This window comes from Zeus faber, assembly GCF_960531495.2.
Source record: "Zeus faber genome assembly, chromosome: 19".
NCBI classification, from domain to species: Eukaryota; Metazoa; Chordata; class Actinopteri; order Zeiformes; family Zeidae; genus Zeus; species Zeus faber.
The window spans coordinates 14,458,840-14,485,889 of NC_137206.1; the positions used below are offsets into that span (position 1 = coordinate 14,458,840).

The window sequence follows — 27,050 nt, forward strand, 5'->3', positions numbered from 1 at the left end:
TGTCATGTTATCGCGACCATCGACCGCTTGAGTGGGTAACAAACGCCAAGTCTTGAAACCCGAACTATCGGCAGGGAACTGTCACACTTTCCCCCACACCCAATCACATCCACGTATTCCGAGTAAGGGGCGGGTATTTGAGGTGACGTCTTGCCCCACCTCCACCAATCACAGCTCCCCGCTCCCTCTGCTGCCGAAGCGAGCTCGATCCAAAAAAAAAAAAAAAAAATCCAGGAAGACGGTGGCGGTGGAAGGTTCGACGCCTTTTGCAGACTCGGCTCTTGACGATTCACTCAGTTAAAAAAAAAAAAAAAAAAAAAGAGCCGTTCGGGCGAGTGGAGGTTTCAGAGTCGTTTGAGTCGTGAACGGAATTCGCCAAAGCATCAGTTCTGTGAAACGTTTTATTGAGTGCGAACTGGTGATCCCAGAAACGGTTTTAGCCTCGTTCGCTCGCCTGGACTTCGAACGGCTATACATTTGAATCCTTTGGGTGTTTACCACCTGTTCCGGCTGTTCACGTATTTATTATTGTTCATTATCCTTCTTCGCTCTTATATAATGTATTTAAACACCCTTGTGTATGACATGATACAAATAAAATTGCCTTCGATCACAAAAAAACAATCAACTTCTGTCAAATGTCATATGTCCGTCATATTTCGGTGGGAAAAGTTTAAATTTGTCACATTTATTATGAAACGGTCAAATGCCATGGTCTTTTCTCGTCTTGGACTTCTATAATAATAATTTTGTATTCAGGAGTTGTTTCAGTTTGTGAGTCGAAGATGCGTTCGTTCGCTCGCTCGAGAGACTCCTGACTCCCGAGTCCTTTAAAACCTCCGTTCAGTGCGAACGAGTCGTTCGCGAGCCTCTCGTCACCAGAAGACGGCTCCCGTTTATTAGCCTAGCTAAAAAAAATCCTGATACCGCAAACATGGCGGCGGGCAGCGTCAACCCGTTCAACCTCAGCGACTCCGAGGAGGAAGAGGCTGAGCGGCGGGCGAACGAGACCGTTGGCACCGAGAGGAGCCCCGGCGAAGGGGCGCCGGGGCCGCCACCGCGAGGGCCGGCCCACCCGCTCTCCTCCCCGCCGTCCGCGGACGCCGAGCCTCCGGCGCTGCTGCTGCCGCTGTCCAGCAGCCGAACCAGCCCCGGCCCCGGCCCCGGCGCGGACGGCGTTGCGATGTCGATGTCGGTGTCGGCCGCGGCGGTCACCGCAGAGCCCCGGGTGTCGGTGGACGTCATCGCCGCTCAGCTCTTACGGGACCAGTACGTGCTCACGGCCCTGGAGCTCCACACGGAGCTGCTGGAGGCCGGCAGGGAGCTGCCCAGGCTGAGGGACTACTTCTCCAACCCGGGGAACTTCGAGCGGCAGAGCGGTACGCCGCCCGCCTCTAAGGACCAGGCGCTGGGACCCGGAGGACCGCTGAGTAAGTAACCAGGGACGAGTTCGATGACAGTACCACAGCGGGGCAACGATCGTTAGAAATAATTGATTTTGAGACTAATGCATCAGGATGTCCCCAGCGTGCGGCACCTGATCACCGGGTTCTAGGGCCGCAGCTACGGTGCAATCTGCGGCTTGGTGATTGATTCCTAAAACACAGCGCGAACCCATGCATCGATGGACTACAATTAGCACGATCATCTATCCAACGCAAGGGGAGATCATCGCATTGCCCATGCATATTGATGCTTTTAGTTATCAACAACATTTGAAGCTTAACAGGTGCATCATACTGGAGGGGGAACGGCCATGGAGGTGGTCCAAAGGGAGGGGCGTGTTCTCTAAATCCCTCACTGGTCCCATAGTCCACACCGGTTATACGTCTCGTCCGTACTAGTCCCATAGTCCACACTGGAAAATGGCAAGTCCAAACTGTCATGGTGGAAGAGGGAACAGCAAGCGAGAGAGCATAATTTAGTGTCCATGCACATCATGCAAATGGTTACCAAGGTGACAGATCAAACCTGCCTCAGCAAGAGTACTGCGTTTGATCTCAAGTGCTGAAGAGCAAATAGGATGTTTTGATAAGACACTGCTGGCAGAGAAGCGGTGGAATCGCATTGGATCGTGTAGTCTTTATGAAGATGGTCATTGATCTGATGGGAAGCAGCACATTTGTCCTGTTTATTTCTACCTGAAATAAATTGTTTGGTAAATTCGATGTTTTGTGAGACAGAACATGAGAACATGCATGTTGACCACCAGATACGCCAGGACAAACCAGGATATGGAATTTATTTTTCTTCTGTAACATAATTTCCATTGGTGCAGGTGCTAGGTGGTGGGAGGGGTCTCAGGAGTCATTGTTCTGTACCCTGGCGGGTGGGGCTTGGCACCAGGCCTGGATGTCAGATGGCAGGCCACAGACGAAAGATCAATTCCCCTCCATTTCCTTGTCAGGTTGAACCTCCTTTCTTTACACTGAATTAAGTTGCAGTCTAGACTGAGATCTCTGGCAGGGGGTTGGCCCGAACCTAGTAGTCCCGCCTCCATCCTTTCCAAAGGAAACTCATCATGTAGAGATTAGGTAGCCTGGCAGCCATGTAAGCCATTGGAATGGTCTTTTCCTGCTGTTAGAATAACAAGATCCATATTCCTACTACCATAAGACAGACAATATACTACATGGATTCTCAATATCATTGAGAATAGACCATGACACTTAACACAGCGGATTTCCCCACTCCATCCACTCACTCTAAGCATGCTGTTAGGGTTAATGGATACCAATCATCTGAGCCATAGCCAGCCAAGGCCCTGACTACATCATTTCAATATCGGCGAGGATGTGTCCACATGACTGTGTAAATACCGTGCATCTGTATCGTAGCAGCAGCATCTGACACATGACATGGCAGCTCTTCTCTCACCACACTGCTAATTTGCAGGCTGAGCTGCTCAGACCATGAATAGCACTCTCTCCCTGTCCCTCCCACCCCTGTCCCTTTTAGTGCATGTGACCTGCACACAGGGCCACTGTGTTAGTCACTTAGTCCCAATAGATAAACATGATGGTGACTTAAGATCGCACTTAGTGGCAAACCAGACAATGTATGCGGTAATAATCACAATCTCCATGTATTGTCCATTTCATTAGAACCAAAGTAGAACATGCGTAGGGCGGGGCGATTTATCGATTTTTAAGATATTTATCGTGATGTAGTTAAATATTGTCTTCAGGACTGCAGTTCAGTGAAGTAATTAAATTTTTCCGAACTCCATAGGCCTAGATCTAATGCCTCCGGTTTGGTTTTCAATATCTACTTTACTAATGACTGTTTCTGAGATATTTCATGCGTGTAAATCACCAGATATCGTCAGATAATCAATGTTGAGGTATCGGTCGAAAATATTGGGATGTTCATCTTTGATCGCTTTGGCCCAGCCCTCGAACTGGGCAGCACTCTGTTTATCGTTCTGGAAGTATCATCATGAAATCAAACCCCTGCCATTTGGCAACAAACATATTTCTACTCTAATGTTGAGAAGACGCCACAAGCCTAAGCTTCGCAATTATTTGAGCTGTCCAATACTTTTTGTAAAATTGTTAGATTCCATCAAATTGTTAAAAGGGAATTTCAAACCAATGCAAGAAATCTTGCAATAAATGGAATGTGAATTAGGTGCATTTGTACCAGTTGGGTTGAGGCAAATTAACTGTCTACCTGATTTTTTATGTCCAAATGTTCAATTTCAATAGATGCTGTATTGTTATATTATAAGTGTACGTGTTATATTATAGTGTAGCTAATACAGTACTTTTGATAGTGGCATACAATTGCATTTATTTATATCTGGCAATTATTTATAAGTTGAAATGTTATGATATGTCAGCTCTAGTGGCCTTAGGCTGAATGTGTCAGTCTTCATTAAGCCATTAAAAATGTAATTTATTTGTTAAATTGGCCACATGATTTTTATATTTATTCTCTTGTTTGCAGCCTCCACCAAAGTAGAACAGTTTTTTCCCTCTCCTTCCCGCCTGCAGCGTATCTGCTAGACAACCAGACAGCTTTTTGGGGGCTGCAGGGACCCAGAACTGCTGTGTGAGAAGCTGATTAATGACGTTGTCAGGTCTCTGGCCCGGCTCCATGTAGTTTTGGACCAGTGCTCTCTGGATGCCACAGTATCTGTGTACATGCTATTTGTGCATCTGTGGCCGCTGGATTGTGTGTGTGTTTTGAAGAGGCACTATTTGTTGAATTTAAAGAGTAGGTGTGTGAATTCTGCTTGCCTTGACATACAGTACATCCTACACACATTGTATGATTTTCCTTTACCCTCTTTTTACTGTTTATACTGTCCAATACTGAATACCCCAAAACAAGCCACTTACATCTTATTTTAAGGTTTATTCTTTCAGGAATTTTGCACTCTGCAGTGCCTTTTGTAGAATGGAATCGATGATTTACGGATTCATTCCATCTAAGTGGCTTCAAGTGCAAATTGCTACTAGCTTTGCCAAGGCATCCGAAATACGAGAGGAATTCTGTCCAAAACCCCTCCTGTTCAGTGATAACGTTCTTGGCTACCTGCTGAAAATGACCATCCACTTAAGTTTATTTTTTTAAAAGGGATAATTGTCATATACACACTCTCCCATGCCTCTTCTTCTTAAAGTGTGTGTGTGTGTGTGTGTGTGTGTGTGTGTGTGTGTGTGTGTGTGTGTGTGTGTGTGTGTGTGTGTGTGTGTGTGTGTGTGTGTGTGTGTGTGTGTGTGTGTGTGTGTGTGTGTCCTGCTCAGTAGGAGTCCATTAAAGAGCTGACAGTCTGAAATGTCAGACCCGTCTGGCTGCAGACAATACGAGCCAGGGGCACGAAATCTAAAGGTCGGCCGGAGAAAAATACCTGTTTTGTTTAATCTCCGTGATTACATATTTGTTCTTGACCTAACTCTCCCGTGAACACGCACTCCATATCCGACAAGCACACAGTCTCACTTGTGTGGTGTACCACATCGTGGCCTTTAGGAGCAGGTATGTCCTGACATGAAATCGGTAAATGTGGAATAAAAACGTGTGGTCAGTATGATGGCTTCGAGGAGGTGATTCTACATGTGTATATAGAGAAATGCACAAACAAGTTTGTTCAGTCATGTATTGAATACACAACAATTTATGATAAAGGTCTTAACCATGTGTAATTCGACTGTAATAAGGTGTGTCGCCATTAAAGTGGAAAATTCCACCTGATTGTCTGCATTGGGTGGATTTCACTACCAATCCCACAATCCTGTTGAAAAACTACAACGTTTACACTTGTCTTCACTCTATGGTGGCCCCTTTCTTTTTTCAAAAGATGTCTTCTTCTAATCGATAGATTTTTATTTATTTTTTAATTTTTTAATTTTTTTGCTTGGTCCCAGAAATGTTTTCATGTCAGGGTGCTGTTAGTTTTAGTGAATTTCCTCCATGAGGACAGTTTACTGACGACAACTAGCTACACTGCTTTGGCATATTCACAGCCGCTTCCTTTCACTTCGTGCCTGGTCCTTGCATTCAAGCCAGGAAAGGCGGCAGACCCCGCCGCCAAACAATGGAAGCGACATATAGAGGAGCACATGCATAACAGCAAATACATTCAATGTTTTTTTCCTTTCCACAAAAAAAAAATATGTCAGCTAAATAAATATTTGATAAAAATCTAATGGGGGATTTTCAAACCAAATAAGCTCACGGAGTGCCACTTTGAACTGTGTGATGCAGAGGAAACCCTCTACCCAGAAAAGCAACGGGAGGAATACAATTAACATTGACAATATCATTTAACACTGACAAAGTCAACACGCTAGGTCAGCAGCTAATGATTTGTATTCCCTTAGAGCCTGTAGCATTGGTCTCACACACACACACACACACACACACACCCTCTTCTTGTGCCCCCCCCACCTGTAAGTCAACTCAGCGGTACGCCTCAGTTGCTCTGACCTTTTCCTGTATCTTTATTGAAGGACCAATTGTCCGATCTCGTTTGTTTTAAAGTGGGCAGGGCCGGGGGCAGAACGATAACGCCATTAGCTCAGCTGCCGATGTCACCCAGCTCGGGGAAATAGGAGCCGCAGTATGCCGATGCGTCAGCCCGATCAACCTGGATGCCTTGTTTTTCAGTGTGTGGCCAAAGTTTGGACCGGTCAAACTACACTACCTAGATGTACAGGAAATTGGTTTGATCTACCAGGAGCTGATTACCGTCTGACTCTCTGCCGTGTCGTGTCGTCCCAATTCTGTCTCCCCACTTCCCATGACTCCTTTCAGACCGGGCGGGCAGCATCAGCACCTTGGACTCCCTGGACTTCGCCCGCTACTCGGACGACGGGAACCGCGAGTCGGACGAGCGGGTGGCAGGTAAGACCCACGACGAACCGTCGTCCCCGGCTCCGCCCCCCGAATCGAGGAAAGCCGGAGGATCGTTTAACGAGGAGAGAATGAAGCACTCGGGCGGTGGGGGTAGGAGAGATGGAGAAGTAATTACAGAGACACCGCATCAAAAAGCATCCCTGATGGTGATGTCACATTACGGATGACAGGCGCTATCGCGTTCTCAGACGTCATTTCTCTTGTCGCCCCGTGTGTGTGATGGCCGCCCCACTGTTGGCGGCGAGGGAGGGGCTCCACGCTGTCCCAGGTTTGAAGTCCCCATGCCGGTCAGCCCTATCACATCACTTAATATCCGTTTAATCAGAAAGCTATAACATTTAAAAAATGTTACTACCCAACCATGGCAGCCAACATTTAGGGCCAGGAAATTGGGACGGGATCTCAGGATTCGATCATTTTTTAATTTATTTATACATATTTTAGAATTGCTCCCTTCTTTTCAGTATGCCATCAGACGTACATTAGAGAAGGGTTTCAGCGACAAAATCCGGCCAAATACAGAAATAAAACATTGCAATTAATTTGTGACTGTTGTAGTATTTAATTCAAATGAAGATGATTGCATAAGTTCAGCTGGCTGTGCTGACGCCCTGTAGATGTTTTTCCCAAACGCAACAGAGTTGTTCCTTCCACCTGCCCCGCCTTGTCTCTGTTTTGTTGTTTTCAGTGCAGGTCTGTATCTGTACGGCCGAAGTTCACGCCCACACACACACACACACACACACACACACACACACACACACACACACGCACACACACACACCCACCCACCCACATCTCTGGCTTAGTCGTGACACACCACAGACGCTCGCACTCATGCTCGCCGAGTTATTAGCATTCAGTTCACAGCCAGGGATCTTTCTGATGGCGCTGACGGAACCTCATCCAGCACAGAGCAGTCGTCTTTAAGACGATGAGACGTTAAGACTCTCGAAATATGGCACAAGAGGGAAGGTAGTTGAAGAGTAGGAGCAGGATCGTTGCTGGTTTTTTTTTTTTTTTTTTTTTAATCGATTGATAAAAATAAATAAATAAATCACTGTAAAAAAAAAAAAAAAAAAAATTTATTATTATTTTTTTTTTTTCCTTGCCATTTTTATCCCCCTAATCGTTAATTGATATTGACTGGGCTTGAATACCATTGCCCTGTAACTAAGTCACAGAGACCTTGAGGCCCGAACTGTAGGCGAGGGTGCAACTAGAATTTGGACCTTGCTTGGACCCTGAAGGTTGTTCATGGTCTTAGATTGTGCGGAGCCGCGGACGTGCACACTCACCAGGCGTTGTTTACTCTAATTGGACCGCTTGGCTAATAACCTGCGGATATTTACACAAGCCCTGAGGCTGCGTGTCTTTTATCGTATTGACAAGGGTTCTTTCCTGTGCAAATCAACCAGCGCATCTAGTTTCAGAAAACAATTGGCGTTCATAAATCTAGTTCACCTGGGGCACGGACAAAATCACTGTTCTCCGCATGCTTCATGTAAACCAAATTGTTGCTTTGAGGCTATTTCCTCAAGAATAAATGTACGAAGAATTTAATATTTAGTTTCAAAGAAGGTTTCCCCAAGAATAAATGTACGAAGAATTTAAAATTTAGTTTCAAAGAAGGGGGAGGGCGGTGTCTAAAGAATAATTCCAATTGAATTTGTGTTTCATTTTGTGAGACCGAAAATGAATAGTACCACATATCCTAATATCAATTAATGTGTAAAGCTATTAATTCCGTTCATAAAAATACACACGTTCAAAACTTAAACCCATTTTAAGACTAGACGAACAAGTTTGTCATCAACCCGAATGGTGGGGGGGGGGGGGGGTGAAAGTGTATGTGTTTAAATTACTTATGGAGTGTTTGTGAGTTGGTAATATAGTAGGTGCAGGTTGATGCAAAAGAGAGAAACCAGGAGAGACCATGCAGCAGAGATGTGGAGGCTCCTCTACATTTCCCCACCAGGGAGCGTTTCTGCATCCCTTCAATTTATTATTTCCCCTCACCCCGTCGGAGAGACACCTTCCCCTCCATCCCTACCTCCCTCCCTCGATCCCGTCTTCCGAATCTGTCCCCTTATTCCAAAATGTCTGCCCCCAGCTGTCTGACTCTGGGTTTCCTGCCTTTCTTCTGACGTTGATCAAACCCCAGTGAGAATTACTGGACAAGTCCACCACTCCATCCAGACTAGCTGGCTTTCCTTTTTAAAATTTGTTTTTTTCAATTTATTTTTTCTTTCTTTCCTTTAAGTATTCCCTTCCTTTTATTTATTTATTTTTTTCAAATTGTTATCCTTGTTTTTTTCCATTTTGTCGCGCTTTGCATCGTGTGCACTCTTGATCTGCCCGAAAAAAGGAGTCGGAGACGGTGAAAAGTCGTCAGAAAAAGCATCGATGACGTTTCCTTTGGTAAAAAAAAATGGGAAATTTGAATTTGGTCGAATTTACTGATACACAATAATTACTTCAGGCGTCAGTTCACTAAACTGGTATATAAAAATGATCTTGAGACCTAACTGGAATCTATCAGTTCTGAAGGCAGATCTTCAGTGCATATCTATGCAACACATTTTTTGTGCTCCATTGCTTTTGATATTTCCCATGTTTGTTTCTTATAATTGCTTTTTTCCTAATGTGTCTTAAGTGGTTACACATGGAGTAGTTTATTTTGTTAAATAGTGTTAGATTATGTGCAATTCAAATATAAAAGTGTTTTCCAATAATAAGCCTGTGAGTCTCGGAAAAAATTCTAGTAGTTAAATTACCAATTTAATCAGAAAAGGGTGTACGGTTTTAAACACAGTCACTGTGTGTATTATATAATTTGAAGCTGAATTGGCTTTTAAATCCAATCTTTTATGACTAATTGGCCCAAACCATGTGACTTAATTTCCGTGAGTGGCTTGGATCCAAGTAATTACAGCATGTTGTTTTTCATTGTCAAGTTTTTTATTTTTATTTTATTATTTTTTTTTAAACCTGAAAACAAACTTAATCCACTGTCAGACAGCTCCTAGAAGACCAACGCTCATACTGATTTTCTGATTTACTTCCCTCATCTCCTTTGAATACATGTACGCATTGATATCTTCCTTTTCCGTTTAAACACTTCAGCAACGCCAGTGCTTTTACTTTTAAGTGGAAATGAGGGCAGCAACTCTGCTTTTTTAATATGCATCCTGATGCATTACGATCAGACAGCTGGCTATCCCATGATCCTCTGCTGCATGTGTTTCTTAGAGCCATGGTTTGCATGCCGCCTCTCTTTTTTTTAAATTTAATTTTTTGTTGCTTTTTTTTAATTTTTATTAGTGTTTAGACTCCTACAGTGTTTGTGTGATTTATTGGCATCTATTTTTATTTTTGTTTGGTTATGACATCGGTTGGATGCACTTCCTGTGTGTGTGTGTGTGTGTGTCTGACTTCCTGTCCAGTGCTGGAGTTTGAGCTACGGAAAGCAAAGGAGACCATTCAGGCACTGCGCGCCAACTTGACTCAGGCAGCAGGTGTGGCGTACTTTAAACTTCTTCTCAATCTCAACCGGCTTCGGTTAAGTTTTCCTCCTCCTTGTTGGTTTGTTTGTTTGTTTGTCTCGACACAAAAAAAAAAAGTCCTCTCGTCAGAGATTGATCGGGGCTTTCAAAAACCCGTCCCTAAATCCGCTCTCTTTTTTTCCCTCTTTGTTTTAGAGAGCGAAGTGCACTCGCAAGAAAGGAAAAATTTCAAGTTAGGTCCCGAGATTCAGGTAGGTATTTCATATTTAAATGTAATGCAGTTCATTAACTAGGAGTAGGAATCACCAGGTGACTCACGATGCAATGCTATCACAATACATTTCCCATGACACGGTAATATTACAATACATGATGCAACACTATCAGGATACATGACCCATGATGCCATGCTACCACGATATACACCGCATTCCAAATTATTATGCAAATTGCATTTAAGTGTCATAAACATTACATTTTTTGTTGTTTCAATTAAACTCATGGATGGTATTGTGTCTCAGGGCTCTTTGGACTGAAATCAATCTCAGACACCTGGGATAATTGGTTTGCCAGGTGAGCCCAATTAAAGGAAAACAATTGAAAAAGGATGTTCCACATTATTAAGCAGCCACAGCTTTCAAGCAATATGGAAAGAAAAAGGATCTCTCTGCTGCCGAAAAGCGTCAAATAGTGCAATGCCTTGGACAAGGTATGAAAACATTAGATATTTCACAAAAATATAAGCGTGATCATCGTACTGTGAAGAGATTTGGGGAAGATTCAGAGCACAGACGGGTTTGTGCAGATAAAGGCACGGAGGAAGGTTTCTGCCAGACAAATTCATTGGATTCAGAGAGCAGCTGCTAAAATGCCGTTACAAAGCAGCAAACAGGTATTTGAAGCTGCTGGTGCCTCTGGAGTCCCACGAACCTCAAGGTGTAGGATCCTCCAGAGGCTTGCAGTTGTGCATAAAGCTACTATTGGGCCCCCCCTAACCAATGCTCACAAGCAGAAATGGTTGCAGTGGGCCCACAAATACATGAGGACTCATTTTCAAACAGTCTTGTTTACTGATGAGTGCCGTGCAGCCCTGGATGGTCCAGATGGATGGAGTAGTGGATGGTTGGTGCATGGCCACCATGTCCCAACAAGGCTGCGGCGTCAGCAAGGAGGTGGTGGAGTCATGTTTTGGAATGGAATCATGGGGAGAGAGCTGGTAGGCCCCTTTAGGGTCCCTGAAGGTGTGAAAATGACCTCGGCAAAGTATATAGAGTTTCTAACTGACCACTTTCTTCCATGGTACAAAAAGAAGAACCGTGCCTTCCGTAGCAAAATCATCTTCATGCAAGACAATGCACCATCTCATGCTGCAAAGAATACCTCTGTGTCCTTGGCTGCTATGGGCATAAAAGGAGAGAAACTCATGGTGTGGCCCCCATCCTCCCCTGACCTCAACTCTATTGAGAACCTTCGGAGCATCCTCAAGCAAAAGATCGATGAGGGTGGGAGGCAGTTTGCATCAAAACAGCAGCTCTGGGAGTCTAGTCTAGTCTATTCTGTCTATTCCTGTTGATGTTTTTGATTGAAATAGCTTCTGATTTCAGTCAGTATGACCTCCTAATGCTGCAAATTCAACAAATGACCATTTCCAGCTCTTCACAACCTATATAATGTTTTGAAACTCTGTTGTGCATAATAATTTGGAACAGTGCATTTTGAGTTTTTTATTAAAAAAAAAAAATACTGTTATCATTGGGAGGTTTGTTCAATAACATTGGAATTATACCCTAACGGTTGATGACTTGAAACTTATACTGACTGTCATTTGCATCGACTATTTAGGAAAATCAGAGAAAAATATCATTTGCATAATAATTTGGAACGCGGTTTATGACCCATGATGCCATGCTATCAGGATACATGACCCATGATGCGATGTTAGCACAACACATTGCTTATGACACGATATCACAATACATTATCCGTGACAGGATACTATCGCTATACATTTCCCATGACAAGATGATATCACAGTACATTGCCCAGGGTGTGATACTATCGCGATAATCTTACGCTGCATTTCCCATGCACAATAATATCACAATAATTGCCCATGATACGATGCTATTGCGATACATTACCCACAACATGATACTATCATGACACACTTCCCACAATAACAATGGTGTTGTATACGAAATAGATTTTCAACGGGAATCAATGAACTTTTCCTATGTTCTTAAAAACCCCTCCTGTCGCCCTTTCAGGAACCTATCCGCCCGCTGGAGAAAAGAGCCTTAAACTTCCTTGTCAATGAATATTTGTTAAAGAACGGATACAAACTCTCCTCCATCACCTTCTCTGACGAAAACGATGACCAGGTAAAGCTTTGTTTTTTTGGGGGGTGTTTTTTTTTTTTCTCCTTCCTTTCATGACCTACATGTGACCTTTTCTGTGATATTTATAATGCATAATTCATAATACATATCCTATTTACCATTAATGAATAATGGAGCGTTTTACATGAACTCTCGTGCAGGCCGACAGCTTTTTGAGTTTTTTCCAACAATTCTAATAATATGGAAATGGGTCTAGGATCCGTGTACGAGCCAACATGACGTTTAGTATGTTCTACTAATGCATCTCCTCTGGTTTTTCCCCCCTTCCTCGTTAAATGTCATTGTGCATTTCCTGTTTCCTTCGCCGACCAGGACTTTGAGCTGTGGGATGACGTGGGGCTCAACATCCCCAAGCCCCCTGACCTGCTGCAGCTGTACAGGAACTGCGGCACTGCCCCACCGCCGCCCCGGGACACCGTGGATGTCGCCGTGGCCGTGGAGCTGGGAGACCTCCCGGGAAGCTACGCCGCCCAAGAGCCGGCCAAGAAACCCGACCTCTCGCTGCAGGTGGGGTGTCGTTGACCAGCTGTGGTTTTTGTGTTTTTGTATTCATTTGCATTTATTACCTTAACGGGAACCAGGAACATCCATGTTCCATGTCGTTGTTAAAGAGGTCTCGGAATCGTCACCGCACTTTAAAGCTGGGGTGTTGTTTTTAAACCCTGTGAATAAAAAAAGGTCTCCAAGAATGCCTCTGGTACTTCAGTCTCGGCCTGGCAAGTCCGACCAGTTGTTTGACTCCTCTCTCTTCTTTCCTTTCCTGTAGCAACAGACAGAGGTGGTTCAAGAACTGGAGTACCAGATCGGTCTCCTCAACAGCGAGAAGGAGAACCTGGCCGAGCAGATCAGGAAGCTGCAGAGGTGGGGAAGGATGATAAGGGACACTATGTCAAAAAGCAGCAGGCCTGATGTTTCCATGCACGAGTGCTTGAATTGAAAGTTTTTTGGGTTTTTTTGTTTGTTTTTTGCTGTGACAACGCATCCAAATAAAGATATTTTTAGCGCCGGGACCTGTGCTGCAGCCAAAATAAGAACAGATGCGGTAACTGAACGTTTAAACGTTTGCCCCAGTCAAACCACTGGATGAAATTAAGGGAGGAAACATTGCCCTGGTGCAGGGGTTGAATTCAGGGCGGTTTTCCGTCCATCTGGAAGCCAAACTCCATTGATGCCGGTCTCCGGCAAGTGAGGGCACATCTGCTGCGTTGCATAAGTCAGTGTCGCTGCCCTCCATTTGAATACACGTGGTGTTTTTTCTCCATGCTGGCCATTTGTATCTCTGGCTACTGAAGTGTCAATGCATATGACCATGGAGTGTGACCGCTCTCCATCTGTCCCTTCTCCCCTGATTATAGTGAAATTCAGACCTTGAAGAGAACCGTGTCGTCCCCACCCCCAGAGACGCTGGACCTGGCCTCATCAAGCCCCTCCTGCACCAACGCGGCCTCCACTGACCCGCTCTCCATGGTAGGTGCCAGACCTTCTAGAAAGTGTCTGGACCGTTACCTCGACTCAGCTAACTCGGCCCGCTCCCACCCGCCCACAGCCCCCGTTGGATAACGGCCAGTACCTGGACGTCCGGGGCGCTACAAAGCCTGAGAACGACTCTGACCCTGCAGGTACCCAGAACTCTCCGCACCCCAAAACCCAAACCCAGTCCCACGGCAAGATAAAGAGCCGGCCCCCTGTCCAGTTCGACCAGCCCAACAGGTGAGTGGGGAATGCACACGCCGGCTTTTCCCAGCTTCTCTCAAACTGCTAATTATTGTCAAAGTTTTTCTTATGAGGGACTTTGAAATTGGTTGGCTTGGTTTGATATTTGACTCTATTTGATTTGATACATTAATAAGTACTACTATACTATAAATATACACAGTATTGGTAATGCTAGATGCAAAATATTGTCAAACTTGTACCCAGTCATACTGACCCTGCAGTGTTGAAGCTATATTTCACCACTAGATGGCAGTGGCTATTCGTTCTAATATCCATCCTATAGTTGCAGTTACTGAAGTAGTACTTACCTGTTTTGGGCCGTGGTGGAAAGTAGCGAAGTACAAGTACTTTGTTACTGTACTTAAGTTTATTTTTTCCTCACTTAAGTATATTCAGTTTCGGAGACTTTCACTTTCACCGCTGGTTTTGGAGGAAGATGCACAGGCTGGACACATGGGTTTTGATAAACGAAACAGAGACCATACGACCAACCTATTGAGTTTGAAAGGGCATCTTTATTACATCCTTAATTGTTGAAATATGGATATAAATTATATAAATATAGAATTAAGCGCTGTTTACCGCATCCCCTGGTCTGTAAACCTTCCGCCATCATTTCTGATCTGCACCATCCACAAAACAACTTGTGTAGCATTGTGGAATAAGGTACATATTTTACAAAGTGTAACAGTTGTACGTCCTCATTGGCATGATCACAATTAACTGCAGTAGTACCACAAGTCAGCCAAGCTTGTACTGTTGGCAGTGCCACTGTAAGGTTCTGTGGTCCGAATCGAACGGCAATGAGCTGGTTGGGCTCCAGAACAGGCCCCGCTGCCGTGCAGCAGGGTTCCAGCTGTGGGAATGGCCATGTGGTGTCTCATTATTTTTGCTCCGCTTGTTGTTTTATGGGGCGCTGGCAGGAAGCTCTCCCCGGCCTTCCAGCAGGCCCTGCTGTCCTTCTGCAGAATGTCCTCCGACAGCCGCCTCGGAGCTGAGGTAGCGGGCGCGCCCCCACACACACACGTGCACGAACACACACACACACACACGTGCATGAACACACACACACACACGTGCACAAACACACACACACACGCACGAATACACACACACACACAGTGTTTTTCCGCACAAAAATGCACGAACACGATCAGACACGCATACATTAAAACATATACAAAATAAAAGTTTTTTTAGGTAGCTTTGTAGAAATAGTACATGTGCACCAACTTACTGCTAAAATGCATGAAGGTGTGTGTTTTCCATGGATATGACTTATCAGAATCGCCTCCATGTTTTTAAATCTCTCTCTCTCTCTCTCTCTCTCTCTCTCTCTCTCTCTCTCTCTCTCTCTCTCTCTCTCTCTGTCCAGGTGTCTCGTATCGCTGACAGTGAGGAGAGTGTTATGCTGATGTTGGGTCGCTGTCTCCCTCACATCGTCCCCAACGTCCTTCTGGCCAAGCGAGAGGTAACGCCCCCTCCCGCTCTCCTCCCCCCCCACCCCCCACTCACGCCTCACCTGGAGACCACTGTGTCATCGCCACAGGCTTCTTTGTCGTTTTGTCCTGGAGATACACATGGAGCAGTGGGGCATAGTGGGAGACAAATAAATAATAATACAAAACACAAGAGTCCAACCTTTTCATCTTCTAGATGGCCAGACTATCTATATCAGCACAGCATATTTCTATTATATTATGTATTTATTTTATTACTTATTGATATACATCGTTTTATTTACTACCTTAATGTCAATCATGCCCTGTTTGGCATATTTTCCCGTGTCTACGCCCAACAACCGGTACACTGACTGATGGCAAAAATTTAAAGGTCCCCTCCACTGAAAACTGTATTTTCGTTACCTCCTGTAGGAATCAGGATTTTCATTATATGGACTATTTTAGTTGTAGAACTTGTCATTAAAGTGCAAGTGTCACAAGCATTTTTTTTCTGGCAACCCAAAATGTGTCCCATCAGGTTGAACCATTCATTATAATAAAAATAATATTAATAATTATAATACATGTTATTTGAGCTTTTCAGGGTACTCACAGACACTTTACATCACATAACACAAAAGAGTTGTAGTGTAGTGACTGTTGCTTAATCATTTTGAATAATAAAACACAGCTAACCAGATTTGGCGGGTTACCCAGTTTTTAGGATGCAGTTCAGAGTCGGTCATTCATTTCACTTCACAACTTAACAAAGCATCCTGCGCTTCAAATAAATGGTTGGATTTTATCTCTTAAGATTGCATCGTGTGTGAATACCTGACCTCGTTCCATCAACAATATCTCCAGTAAAGACCGCACCACCCTGTATGAGCCATGTGTATCTATGGTATCTGTATGAATTATCACAGGCTGTTTTGTTTCCACCAAACTCATCTCTCCTTCTCCTCTCCTGTTTTTTTTTTTCCACCAACTTTTTTTCCTTCTCCTCCTGCCCTCATTGGTTTTCCCTGTTTATTTACTTTTCTTCTCTGTTCTTCTCACTCATTTTTCTCGCTCTCATGCATGCCTCTCTCCTAGAGAATGGTTGCGCACCTATGCCAGGTGAGTCACTTCATGCTCTCATCTGCATGATTCCCCCATCCCCCAAAAAAATATAAATGTTAAGTAACACCAGCCCTACTCCTGTTGGTTACAACCACTGTCATTTAAACTCTTATTCGATTGCAAAAGTTCTGCTTGAAGACATTGCTTTTATTGAAAAAGGGTATACTTTTATGAAGTAGCAGAAAAAATGGCCTGTCGAGTGCTATGGACTGGAGGTTTTAACCTGTAGAGTGGGTCATTTTTAAGTCTTAGATCCTACAACTCCATTAATTGTCTTGCGTCCCAGATGTCTCATTTGCGATCCCTAATTTACTCAATTATGTTAATTTTAATTTTAATTTTTTTTTCTCCCAACAATTTTGACCACAACTTCTTTACTCGTCCATTATTTTAATGTCAAGTTGAGTGAGTGAGTGAGTGAGCTAAGAGCTTCTTGTCTTCAAGTCAGACACACCTGCGGTAAGATATGGGCTCATCGGTGTGTGTACAGTATAAGTCTGTATTTAAAAACTCGGCATCCACAGTAGATAGAGTGATAAGATAAATCTGGTTGGATTGGCCTGTAGCCAGCCTGCTTTGCATATCACCATGGTTATGTATTTTTTTTAATGAGTGCTGACGGTTATGAAGAACTTGGCCTCCCTCCAAAATCAAGGGAAAAACAAACTGAGGTTGTAAGATTAAAAAGAAAATGGGGAAAAAAGCCAAAATGGAAGCGCTGAGATGTTGACGTTCCGCCTGGGTTCCATGGACTTTGTGCCTTGTCCGTGGCATTCAACAGCCGTGCAAATTGCTCGCACGCACACACGCGCTCTGAGGATTGCACTCCCATCTTGCATCTGGTGTTCGGCAACCCTCCCACAAGCTTGGAAACACACCTTGAGTTTGAAGAATGTGACTGAAAGTTTGACAAAGGCGTTTGACTTGAAAACGTGAAACTCGGCCCTGCCTCCTGGCCGAGCTATCAGAGATCATAAATCGCTCAACGGGGCTCTCTCGCACAGGCTGCAGTCCATTTTTTGGGGAGTCTCTTTTCCACCTGCTTAAATTTGCCTTTGTCATTAGTGAGGGTAAGTTTTAGTCGTACATTGATTTGAGATCAGTTAGAAAAGCATTTGTGACCATAATGTTAATGTACAAAAGTTTAGTCATCAATAATCAGAGTGCAGGAGTGGGATAATTAAATATACAGAGGGATAATTGCATCGAGAAAACGGATACGATCACATTATTCCATAGCATGTAAGGTACTTTATTGCACACTTTGGCCACCTGCCACTGAATATTTATCTTAGTGAGCCTCCAGCAAGGGTGGGGGGGGGGTGTGTGTGTGTGTGTGTGTGTGTGTGTGTGTGTGTGTGTGTGTGTGTGTGTGTGTGTGTGTGTGTGTGTGTGTGTGTGTGTGTGTGTGTGTGTGTGTGTGTGTGTGCAAATACATCGTTACTGGATGTATTTGCTCTCTGTGTATATAACTGCACGTGCGTGCAGTTATATACACAGAGAGCAAATACATCCAGTAACGATCCACTTCCCTCTCGCCACATAGCCAAACCTATATGTTTAACGTTCCAGTCGCCAGACAAAGACGATTATCAACTTCTTTTTTTTTTTTTATCAAGACAAAAAATCTGTAGTTCAAGTTGAAACACAAACAAACAGCCAACGGACAAATCACAAACAAATGAGAGTCAGTCTGTTCGTCCGTTCATCGAGCCCTGGGTTGTTGATCTGCTTACAGGGCAAGCAGATCAGTTCCCTTACTTTCTCCCATTGAGGCTTCAAAGACACCAGATTTATGAAAAAAATTAAAATAAAAAAGTACCCCATAAGTTAATTGGTACACAAAAAGGAAAAGCAGGTCCGATTCGGTGAGAAGAACAGAGTTGTGTCCGGTCTAGCTCCAACCGCGAGGACGACATATGGTCTGGTGAATGGGAGTTTGGAACATGCGCAGTGGCTCGGTGTGTCCCCTCCTCAGTGACGAGATCTGCCGTCAGATACACGTTCCAGCGCTGGCGTTTCACTCGAAAAGGACAAAACACCGTGAACAAAGCGAACCGCTGGAGGAAAGGAGTGCAAGATAGAACACCTTTTAAATTGGAGAAGACTGCAGAAGAGAGCCCCTACACGCCAAATAGGCTTTCAAACTCCACTTTAAGGTGTGTTTTCTGTAGAGGTTTCAAGGGACGGATGGGTTCGGTATGTAGAGTTAGACCGTTGTAATATTCTAAGTAGTTTCAGAATGAGCAACGTAATGCTGGCCGTCAATTGCACTATTTTGTTTACGTTGGCAACGAGTAACTCGGATATTTTGCCAATTTCTGTGCCAGACAAATTTTACATCTCTATTTGTAGTGTGAGCACCAGCCACCCTTCATTAAAAACAAACAAAAAAATCAAACAACTAAAATATTAGTGACAGAAAAATGATGGACAATACTAATTTAAGGACTTTAAAATCCACTGCGGTTAGGATTTTGCGGAACCATACAGGTACTCCACTTATGCCGTGTTATGTTAAAGGGAACCAAGCAAGTGAACCATAAAGAAATTCATGATTTCCAATTGTGGACTTTTTTTTTTTATTACCGACTCTTTTTAATTTGCGATCAATCAAGACAGGCTGTGCTTGGGCGTAGGTAACCTTCAAACGTTATAGTTGATCCCTGGTTACAAATAGGCTGAGAGCGTGGATCCTTAGATTCAAATCAATGCAAAGAATGAAAAAAAAAAAATCTCACATTGAGATTACGGATGCTGACAAAGCGGAGTCCTCTCCACTCGGGGATGACGAGAGAGCGCTTTGATGGAAGGAATTCCCATGTAGAGTGTGAATACAAAATTACAGAACCGTCCCGATGGGGGGGGGGGGCATAATGCTCTGAAGAAGGCTGTCCCGCTGAAAATTGCTCGGAAGTATTAAGAAGGCTCAGGAGGGCTGTTCTTCGACTCCTTGTCTGCTGGCGTGGCGTCGTAGCGGCCACGCCAGCTGCCCACAATGTTTACCCTGGGCCGTCAAGCTGTTTCATCTGGGGCGAGCCTCCTGGAGTCCTCCAAAACGGAGGAATCTGCCCGAGAATAGCAACCGGGGTCAGCGCGGGTACTAGCTTCAGATGTGTGCATTGCAGTTATGCCTTCATTTTTATTTTTATTATTTCGCTTTTTTTTTTTTTTTTTTTTTTTTTTAATTCAACGGGTTACCGCTGAAACTGCAAGAACTTTCCGCCGCCATGTGTGGTTTCTTTCAGAGGTCCAAAACAGATGTGTCATTGAATGTGGAGGTAGGTAGGTCAGGCAAAGTCTAATTTAAACTTTTTTTTCTGCCCTTGATTTGGTTAATATTGACACATTTTGATGTGTGGACCGACCTTTCCCACATTGAGCCATTCATCGGAGCATTTTATAAATGGCTGCTCTCAGGATCAAAACACTGTCGTTTATTTCCAAGCCGATGGCCAACATGGCAGAGGCTTCAGACGGGGGGAGGGTTTATCCAGGGTTAAAGGCAGTGAGTCATCACAGCCATTTCCTTTACCCACGGAGGGGATCGTGGGTAAAGGCTCCAAAGTTGGGGTTTGGCCTCCTTTGCCAACACTTGGCAGGAAGATCCGCTATCTTCCTGGAAAAATGGAAGAAAATAAGATATTTCTCTGTGTCTCCCTCTCTCTCGCTCTCTCTCTCTCTCCTCTCTCTCTCTAATTTGGGTGTTTGAGGCAGGGAATGCGGTGCTGACCGCAGTTTGGCCGTGGAGCCCCGTATCTCTCTCTCGTCCGCCTGCAAGGTTTCCGCAAACTCTCCCTGAACTCTTGAGTTGTGTTTTTATCAGAAGAGGGAACTAAAGTTTGAGTCCAGGGCGTGAGAGTTTGTCTTTATTGTGGTTTGACTGTGAGAGCCTATATGCACATATGCAACCCACAAGTTCAGACAAGATGGAGTTGTGTCCAGAGAGTACTTTCTTCTTCTTCCCTGTTTTCTGACGACTGTGATATTGGGGTTATTTTATTTTTATTTTTTTTCAATAGCCCTTTAGCTTTCCTCTATAAACTCCCAGCTTTGCCCATCGCCCCCTCACCTACCTTGTGTTATGACACTCTAAATACAGATGATTATGTGTGTTGTTCTCTCTCTCTCTCTCTCTCTCTCTCTCTCTCTCCCTCTTTCTCTCTCTCCCTCTCCCTATGCCAACTGCCCACCCCATCCAGGAGTTAATTCCTCTCATCCTGTGCACGGCCTGTCTTCATCCAGAGGCCAAGGAGAGAGACCAGCTCCTCCACATCCTCTTCAATCTCATCAAGAGACCAGACGATGAGCAGAGGTGTGTGTGTGTGTGTGTGTGTGTGTGTGTGTGTGTGTGTGTGTGTGTGTGTGTGTGTGTGTGTGTGTGTGTGTGTGTGTGTGTGTGTGTGTGTGTGTGTGTGTGTGTGTGTGTGTGTTTAAACGTAAGTTTGTGTGTTTTAAGTTGTGTTGAGCTGAACAATTAAACGAAAGGGAAATGTATCAAAATTCAGATGTACTGCATCTCAGTACAGTGTGTGTGTGTGTGTGTGTGTGTGTGTGTGTGTGTGTGTGTGTGTGTGTGTGTGTGTGTGTGTGTGTGTGTGTGTGTGTGTGTGTGTGTGTGTGTGTGTGTGTGTGTGTGTGTGTTCCCCTCCAGGCAGATGATCTTGACGGGTTGTGTGGCGTTTGCGAGGCACGTGGGTCCCACCCGGGTTGAGGCCGAGCTCCTCCCCCAGTGCTGGGAACAGGTAGGGTAAAACTGGATTAGGATTGAATCAAACCGAGTTTAGCCTTTATATTCATAATACAGGCTTTTATTTATAATATATATTTGTCTTATATTTCGCTATTTGCATATAGTTGTTTGCTACTGGTTGCACTGTTGGTGAATCGGGTAAATGCATTTAGCCGCTGCTGACGTGGAGCAACGTGCGGTTTATTTCAGTGTCAACATCTTGGTCAGGCCAAATCACAGCTTACGGATGAACGAAGTTTATTTGTTAAATGTTTTGCCCAGACATTTATTCCTTCATCGAATGTGTTTTACGCAACAATTTTAATGTCCTCACCCGTGTGTGTGTGTGTGTGTGTGTGTGTGTGTGTGTGTGTGTGTGTGTGTGTGTGTGTGTGTGTGTGTGTGTGTGTGTGTGTGTGTGTGTGTGTGTGTGTGTGTGTGTGTGTGTGTGTGTGTGTGTGTGTGTGTTGAATCAAGCTGTTCCTGTTGTTTCCACCACGTCTCTGACCTAGATTTGATTTGGAAATAACAGTAAACAATATGGTTGTTTTTGCAGCACGCACACAATATGTCCACTCTTGCAACCCAAACATATATTGTTTAATAAGCAGAACTGAATCTGCAATGGATATAATTTTTAACACGTTCTGATTCTGGAAACTTCACCGTGTCCCTGACTTCAATTAGATACCATTATGTTTCCTTTGTTTCGTGCCACCTGCGTCACCTTATGTAACGCATTTATGGTAAACAACATCTTCTGCCATGGCAACGGGAGCAGCCTGTGGTCTGGTGTCTGGGAGATCTCCTGCCCAGAAAAGACAAATAGCCGTTTTCACAGGGTCACAGTGTTGATTGCGCCCGAGTTGTGGCTGCCCTCTTTTCTCTCCATCTCCTCGCCCCTTTCTCTTTTGTTTGCCCACCATCCCTCCTTCCCCTTTCCCGTCCTCACCGACATTGCTTGTGCCCCCACCCCCCCTTTTCCCCGTCCCTCTGCAGATTAACCACAAGTATCCAGAGAGGAGGCTGCTGGTGGCGGAATCATGTGGCGCCTTAGCACCGTACTTGCCTGTAAGAAGCTCCGTATCTTTTTATTTTCTTGCGTGGGAAATGTACATGATTAGTAATACACAACTTCATCAATAGTCCAAACCGTTGGTTCTCAATCTGGGTCCTTCAAGAGGTAGCATGTTGTCCCCAGTGAAATAATGAATAGTTAAACTTTGCCGTTAATTCATTTACAAGGCAGAATTATCGCATCTACAGATCGGACAACGAGGACTAAAATGCAGAAACAGTGATATAGAAATGGATATAACACTGTGTACATGTTTCTTCTGTTGTCTGTGCAGAAAGAGATCCGCAGCTCTCTGGTGCTGTCCATGCTGCAGCAGATGCTGGCCGAGGACAAGGCCGACATGGTCAGGGAGGCCGTAGTCAAGAGCCTGGGCATCATCATGGGCTACATAGATGACCCCGACAAGTATTCCCAGGTGTGTGTTTGTTTGTGTGTGTGTGTGTGTGTGGGTGGGTGGAGGCGTTTAATTAAAAATGTGCTCTGGAAACGTGCTTCTGTGTTATTTATGACACTGTTTCAGATATCGCATAATAGATGTGATATATGTACATATCTGCAACAGCCAACTGTGTGTGTGTGTGTGTGTGTGTGTGTGTGTGTGTGCGTGTGCGCAGGGTGTGGAGCTAATGCTGTTGTCTCTGGGGGATCCGTCAGAGAGGGTGGTCAGTGCCATCCACCAGGTCTTCATTCCCGCCTTCGCAGCCTGGACCACGGAGCTAGGCACCCTGCACACCGTCCTCATCCCCTCCCTGCTGGCACGCATCGAGAAGCTGCTCATGGTGTGTGTTGTTTGTAATGCAGCAACGCGAGACAAATTTCCTAGTTTTACATACACTTAGTTTATTGTCCTCCTCCATTCACACCCATACAGCCCTCCCAGGAAAGATGCCAGAAAAGATGGAATAATATTGTTAAATATCATCAAAAAAAAATTTCACAATGTGATGTCTGAAATGCTAAGGGGACCTACATATTATGCCTCTTTTTTACACAAGTTAATATATAGTCTCTGAGGTCCCCAAAACATTTCTTTGACGTTTGTTGCTGAAAACACCACTGGCCATTGTAACATGCCTCTATAACCCTCTTATTCCAAAACATGCCATTTTTTTATGGGAGAACCCACCCTCCTGAGGCCCCGAGTCCTGTGAGCCAATGGGGTTTGAGCATGGCTTCCATCCTCAAATGCGTTGTATTTCACTGATTTCACCTTGTCATTCCGTCAAAATCTCTTCCAATCCAGTTGCTGAATCTTCAATCATATTAGATCTACAAGGCCTAATTGAAAAACTTTGGTTGCCGTGCTCCAGGCTTGTGGGAGACATGAGCACCGTCCCGGGACTCTCGGACGCGGGGATTTTTTTGTTTCATGTCGTCGTCTTCTTCCTCTTTCGGCTGCTCCCGTCAGGGGTCGCCACGGCGGAAATTTTTTTGTTTCACGTAAACGTCGGAAAATAAAATAAATAAATACATCTACAATAAAAACGCACTAAAAGTGTGATGCTGAGTGTCCCCATTACCCACGGTGGTTTTTAATTTTGTTCAATAAAGAAATTCAGTAAAATAAAATCACAATGTTTTTATTTGCTTTATTTAGAGGAAATAAACTCACTCTCCAATGTCTCCATCACAAATGGAGAGTGAGAAAATGGACTCCGATCGCGACCCCCGATTGACCCCGATCGCTCCCTCAGGGGACACAGAGAGGACCCAAAACGTACTTGCGTTTTTGAACAACGATATATCATATTATTTTCGAGGGCTTTAATGCATGATAGGAATGACATAAATAGATCCGGGGCGATTTTTTTTTTTATGAACTAAATCCATTTGTCCTTCATATACTTTTAACATATTAAATGTTAACAAATAACTGACAGTTTGTATGAGCTGGACATTATCTACTGTATAGCGAAAACTTTGACCATAATGTGACAATGACGAGCACCGCTGCTGTTTGGCTCGAGTCGTACGGGAGAAGAAAGCGGCGGCGCGTCATACACAGGAATACAGAGGATTTAAAGTGGCGCGCTCCAAACCATAATGTTAGTGAAGGCGCGTGTGGCGGTAACAAAACACCGGAGGGGCGATTTCAATCGGCAGCACGGGCATGGCACCGAAATCTGCCTCGCGATTCAGTCGGGAGAGTGGGGAGAGACCTCATTCTCCCAGTGTGACACTGTGTCAGTCACAGTGTTTATTTAGAGAGGGAGGGAGGTCGATCAACTCGGGGAATCCCTGACTACAAAGGCTGAACTGCAGTTTATTTTCATCCGCTATCTCATCCCCTCCTTTCTCCCCATTTCCCACTCCTCGGCTGCAGCAGGGGGAACATGGCCTGGACGAGCACAAGCTGCACATGTTCCTGTCGGCGCTGCAGTCCCTCACCCCCCCGCTGTTCTCTGTGGTGCTGCAGAACGCTCCGTTCAGTGCCAGAGCCAAACTGCACGGCGACGTACCCGCTATAGAGGGTAATAATACATATGGACTCAGACTAGACACGTAGAGACCATCTGAGCCATATGGAGTCTTGAAACGAAATTTGCATTATACTGTACAATGAACGATAAACCTCTTTATCAACAAAAGTTTGAGTTTGATTATTAACAAAATCGCCTCCTGTGATTCTTTCAATAATTATTCTCCATCTTCCAGTGACGCGGTTCCCCCGGCCGGCCTCGCCCCTGCAGGACGTGGCCACCATCGTGGGCAGCCGGGAGATGCTGAGCGTCCTGCTGCTGCTGTACGACCACCAGCTGGAGCACGAGGGAACCACGGGCTGGGAGAGCCTGCTCTGGGTGGTCAACCAGCTGTGAGTGGCAGACCAGTTGAGACGCACCCGACAGGGCTTCTAACTTGCACGCTCGCATGCCGATCCCGGTGCGTCTGCTCTATCCGCAGCCTCCCCAAGCTCATCGAGATCGTGGGTCGCATCAACGTGACCTCGTCGACCTGCGTCCACGAGTTCTCCCGCTTCTTCTGGAGGTTCTGCCGCACCTTCGGAAAGATCTTCACCAACACTAAGGTAGAGCACTGAGGTCGCACGTCGCCCTTAAATTCTAATATCGTCCAGTGTGTGTGTCTGTCAGGGCCAGACAATATAGAGATATGGCGTGATGAAACTAGATATCCACTGGGACTCGGTAATATCATGATATAGTTAAATGTCGTCTTCAAGACTGCACTACAGTGAAGTCATAGACTGTTATAATCTAAGTGCCTCCAATATTCACATCACTAATGATTGTTTCTCAGACAGTTATTGTGCGTAAATATCGTATGAAAGCAACGGTAGTCATCCCTGAAAATATTGTTAAGTTATCTCTATTGAGGTATAAGTTGAAAAAAAAAAAAAAAAAACATAGCTGTATTTGATTTGTCAATATAGCCCAGCGCTTGTGTGAGTTTATTTTTGTTATGTGCTTCTTATGCTTGTGCCCAGTGGTGTGATTGTTTTATTTTTTACCACAGTTATGTTTATAGCGGCTGCGTTATCAGCAATGGTAATATGAAAGACTAAACACGCTGAGGATGGGAGGACTAATGATACACAATGAACTGAAGTAGCATCAGTGCTCCACGCATAGTTCCAAGGTTGCTGGTTGTTTCCTTATATACAGCCTCTCGCACTCTTTCAGGTCAAACCGCAGTTTCAGGAGATTCTCCGACTTTCTGAGGAGAATATTGGTAAGTGCACACAAACGCACAAACGACACAGTGGAGAGTGTTGTTGTCAACAAGCTATTTGGAGTCGGTTTTTGGGTGTTCCTTGTTTCATTCCTGGCATGTTTCTCCGGGAGGCGTTTGGTCTCGGGCTGCTGCCAAGGGATTACAGCTCTGGTAATTGCGGCCGTTTCGGAAACGTCGTCCGGAACACACACCCAAGTCCACGTCCTAATCGCCGCGACGTGACTTTGGTCATTGTGCAAATTTAGATCACACTGTATTTTTACAATTACCGCTTTCATTTAGCAAATCCAATTTCCGAGAGCATAACTCAAAAGGTTCTCAAAATCAGAGCGCTATACATAGAAATTTGAACTTGTTTTCCTCTTCTCTCAGATGCTTCGGAAGGAAACGATATTCTCACCAAGGCCACAGTCCCTATCTATGCTACTGGAGTACTGACGTGTTATAATCAGGTAACTACATAATAAACAACAGTAAACGACAAGTAATTCCATAATTTGACGTCATTTGTCCCATGGTGGCGGCTAACGTCACGGTGCGTGTGTCCAGGAGGAGGATCGCAAGCTGCTGGTGGGTTTCCTGGAGGACGTCATGACCACCCTGTCCCTGTGCCATGCACCCCTAGACAGCCTGAAGGCCTCCTTCGTCGAGCTGGGGTGAGGAGAACACACGCGGCCGGTAGAAAATGAATACCTGCACTCAATATTCAAAGTGGTTTCATAGCAGCTTGCGAGGTCCAGGGTTCCAACGTTTCGGTGCATCTCTTTCTCTTTAAGGGCGAACCCGGTGTATCATGAGCTGCTGCTGACCGTGCTGTGGTATGGCGTGGTCCACACCTCTGCACTGGTCCGATGCACTGCCGCACGCATGTTTGAGGTACAGCCAGACACACACACACACACACACACACACACACACACACACAATCACACTTATTTATAGCAAATCTGTAGCCCAGAAAAAGCCACAGTCGATATATTGTAGTTTGCATCGTTGATGCAC

General features: G+C 44.8%; 1 protein-coding gene across 5 annotated transcripts in view; it reads left to right on the forward strand.

Annotated features, from left to right (window-relative positions):
- The first annotated feature begins 929 nt into the window (after positions 1 to 929).
- relch (RAB11 binding and LisH domain, coiled-coil and HEAT repeat containing) overlaps positions 930 to 27,050 on the forward strand; it is a 40,260-nt gene continuing 14,139 nt past the window's right edge. For 2 of the 5 annotated variants that reach the window (XM_080019825.1, XM_080019826.1), the window contains exons 1-24: positions 930 to 1,430; positions 6,262 to 6,351; positions 9,810 to 9,881; positions 10,065 to 10,120; positions 12,137 to 12,250; positions 12,581 to 12,775; positions 13,035 to 13,129; positions 13,624 to 13,735; positions 13,815 to 13,978; positions 14,908 to 14,983; positions 15,360 to 15,455; positions 16,522 to 16,545; positions 20,751 to 20,863; positions 21,203 to 21,293; positions 22,280 to 22,351; positions 22,633 to 22,773; positions 22,973 to 23,137; positions 24,682 to 24,829; positions 25,014 to 25,170; positions 25,260 to 25,383; positions 25,997 to 26,045; positions 26,421 to 26,500; positions 26,598 to 26,704; positions 26,825 to 26,924. In XM_080019825.1, coding sequence (XP_079875951.1) covers positions 935 to 1,430; positions 6,262 to 6,351; positions 9,810 to 9,881; positions 10,065 to 10,120; positions 12,137 to 12,250; positions 12,581 to 12,775; positions 13,035 to 13,129; positions 13,624 to 13,735; positions 13,815 to 13,978; positions 14,908 to 14,983; positions 15,360 to 15,455; positions 16,522 to 16,545; positions 20,751 to 20,863; positions 21,203 to 21,293; positions 22,280 to 22,351; positions 22,633 to 22,773; positions 22,973 to 23,137; positions 24,682 to 24,829; positions 25,014 to 25,170; positions 25,260 to 25,383; positions 25,997 to 26,045; positions 26,421 to 26,500; positions 26,598 to 26,704; positions 26,825 to 26,924 — 2,937 coding nt within the window. In that variant the 5' untranslated portion in view covers positions 930 to 934. Of the gene's footprint in view, positions 1,431 to 6,261; positions 6,352 to 9,809; positions 9,882 to 10,064; positions 10,121 to 12,136; positions 12,251 to 12,580; positions 12,776 to 13,034; positions 13,130 to 13,623; positions 13,736 to 13,814; positions 13,979 to 14,907; positions 14,984 to 15,359; positions 15,456 to 16,521; positions 16,546 to 20,750; positions 20,864 to 21,202; positions 21,294 to 22,279; positions 22,352 to 22,632; positions 22,774 to 22,972; positions 23,138 to 24,681; positions 24,830 to 25,013; positions 25,171 to 25,259; positions 25,384 to 25,996; positions 26,046 to 26,420; positions 26,501 to 26,597; positions 26,705 to 26,824; positions 26,925 to 27,050 lie in introns of those variants that run through there. The other 3 variants (XM_080019827.1, XM_080019828.1, XM_080019829.1) reach the window with 2 other exon arrangements.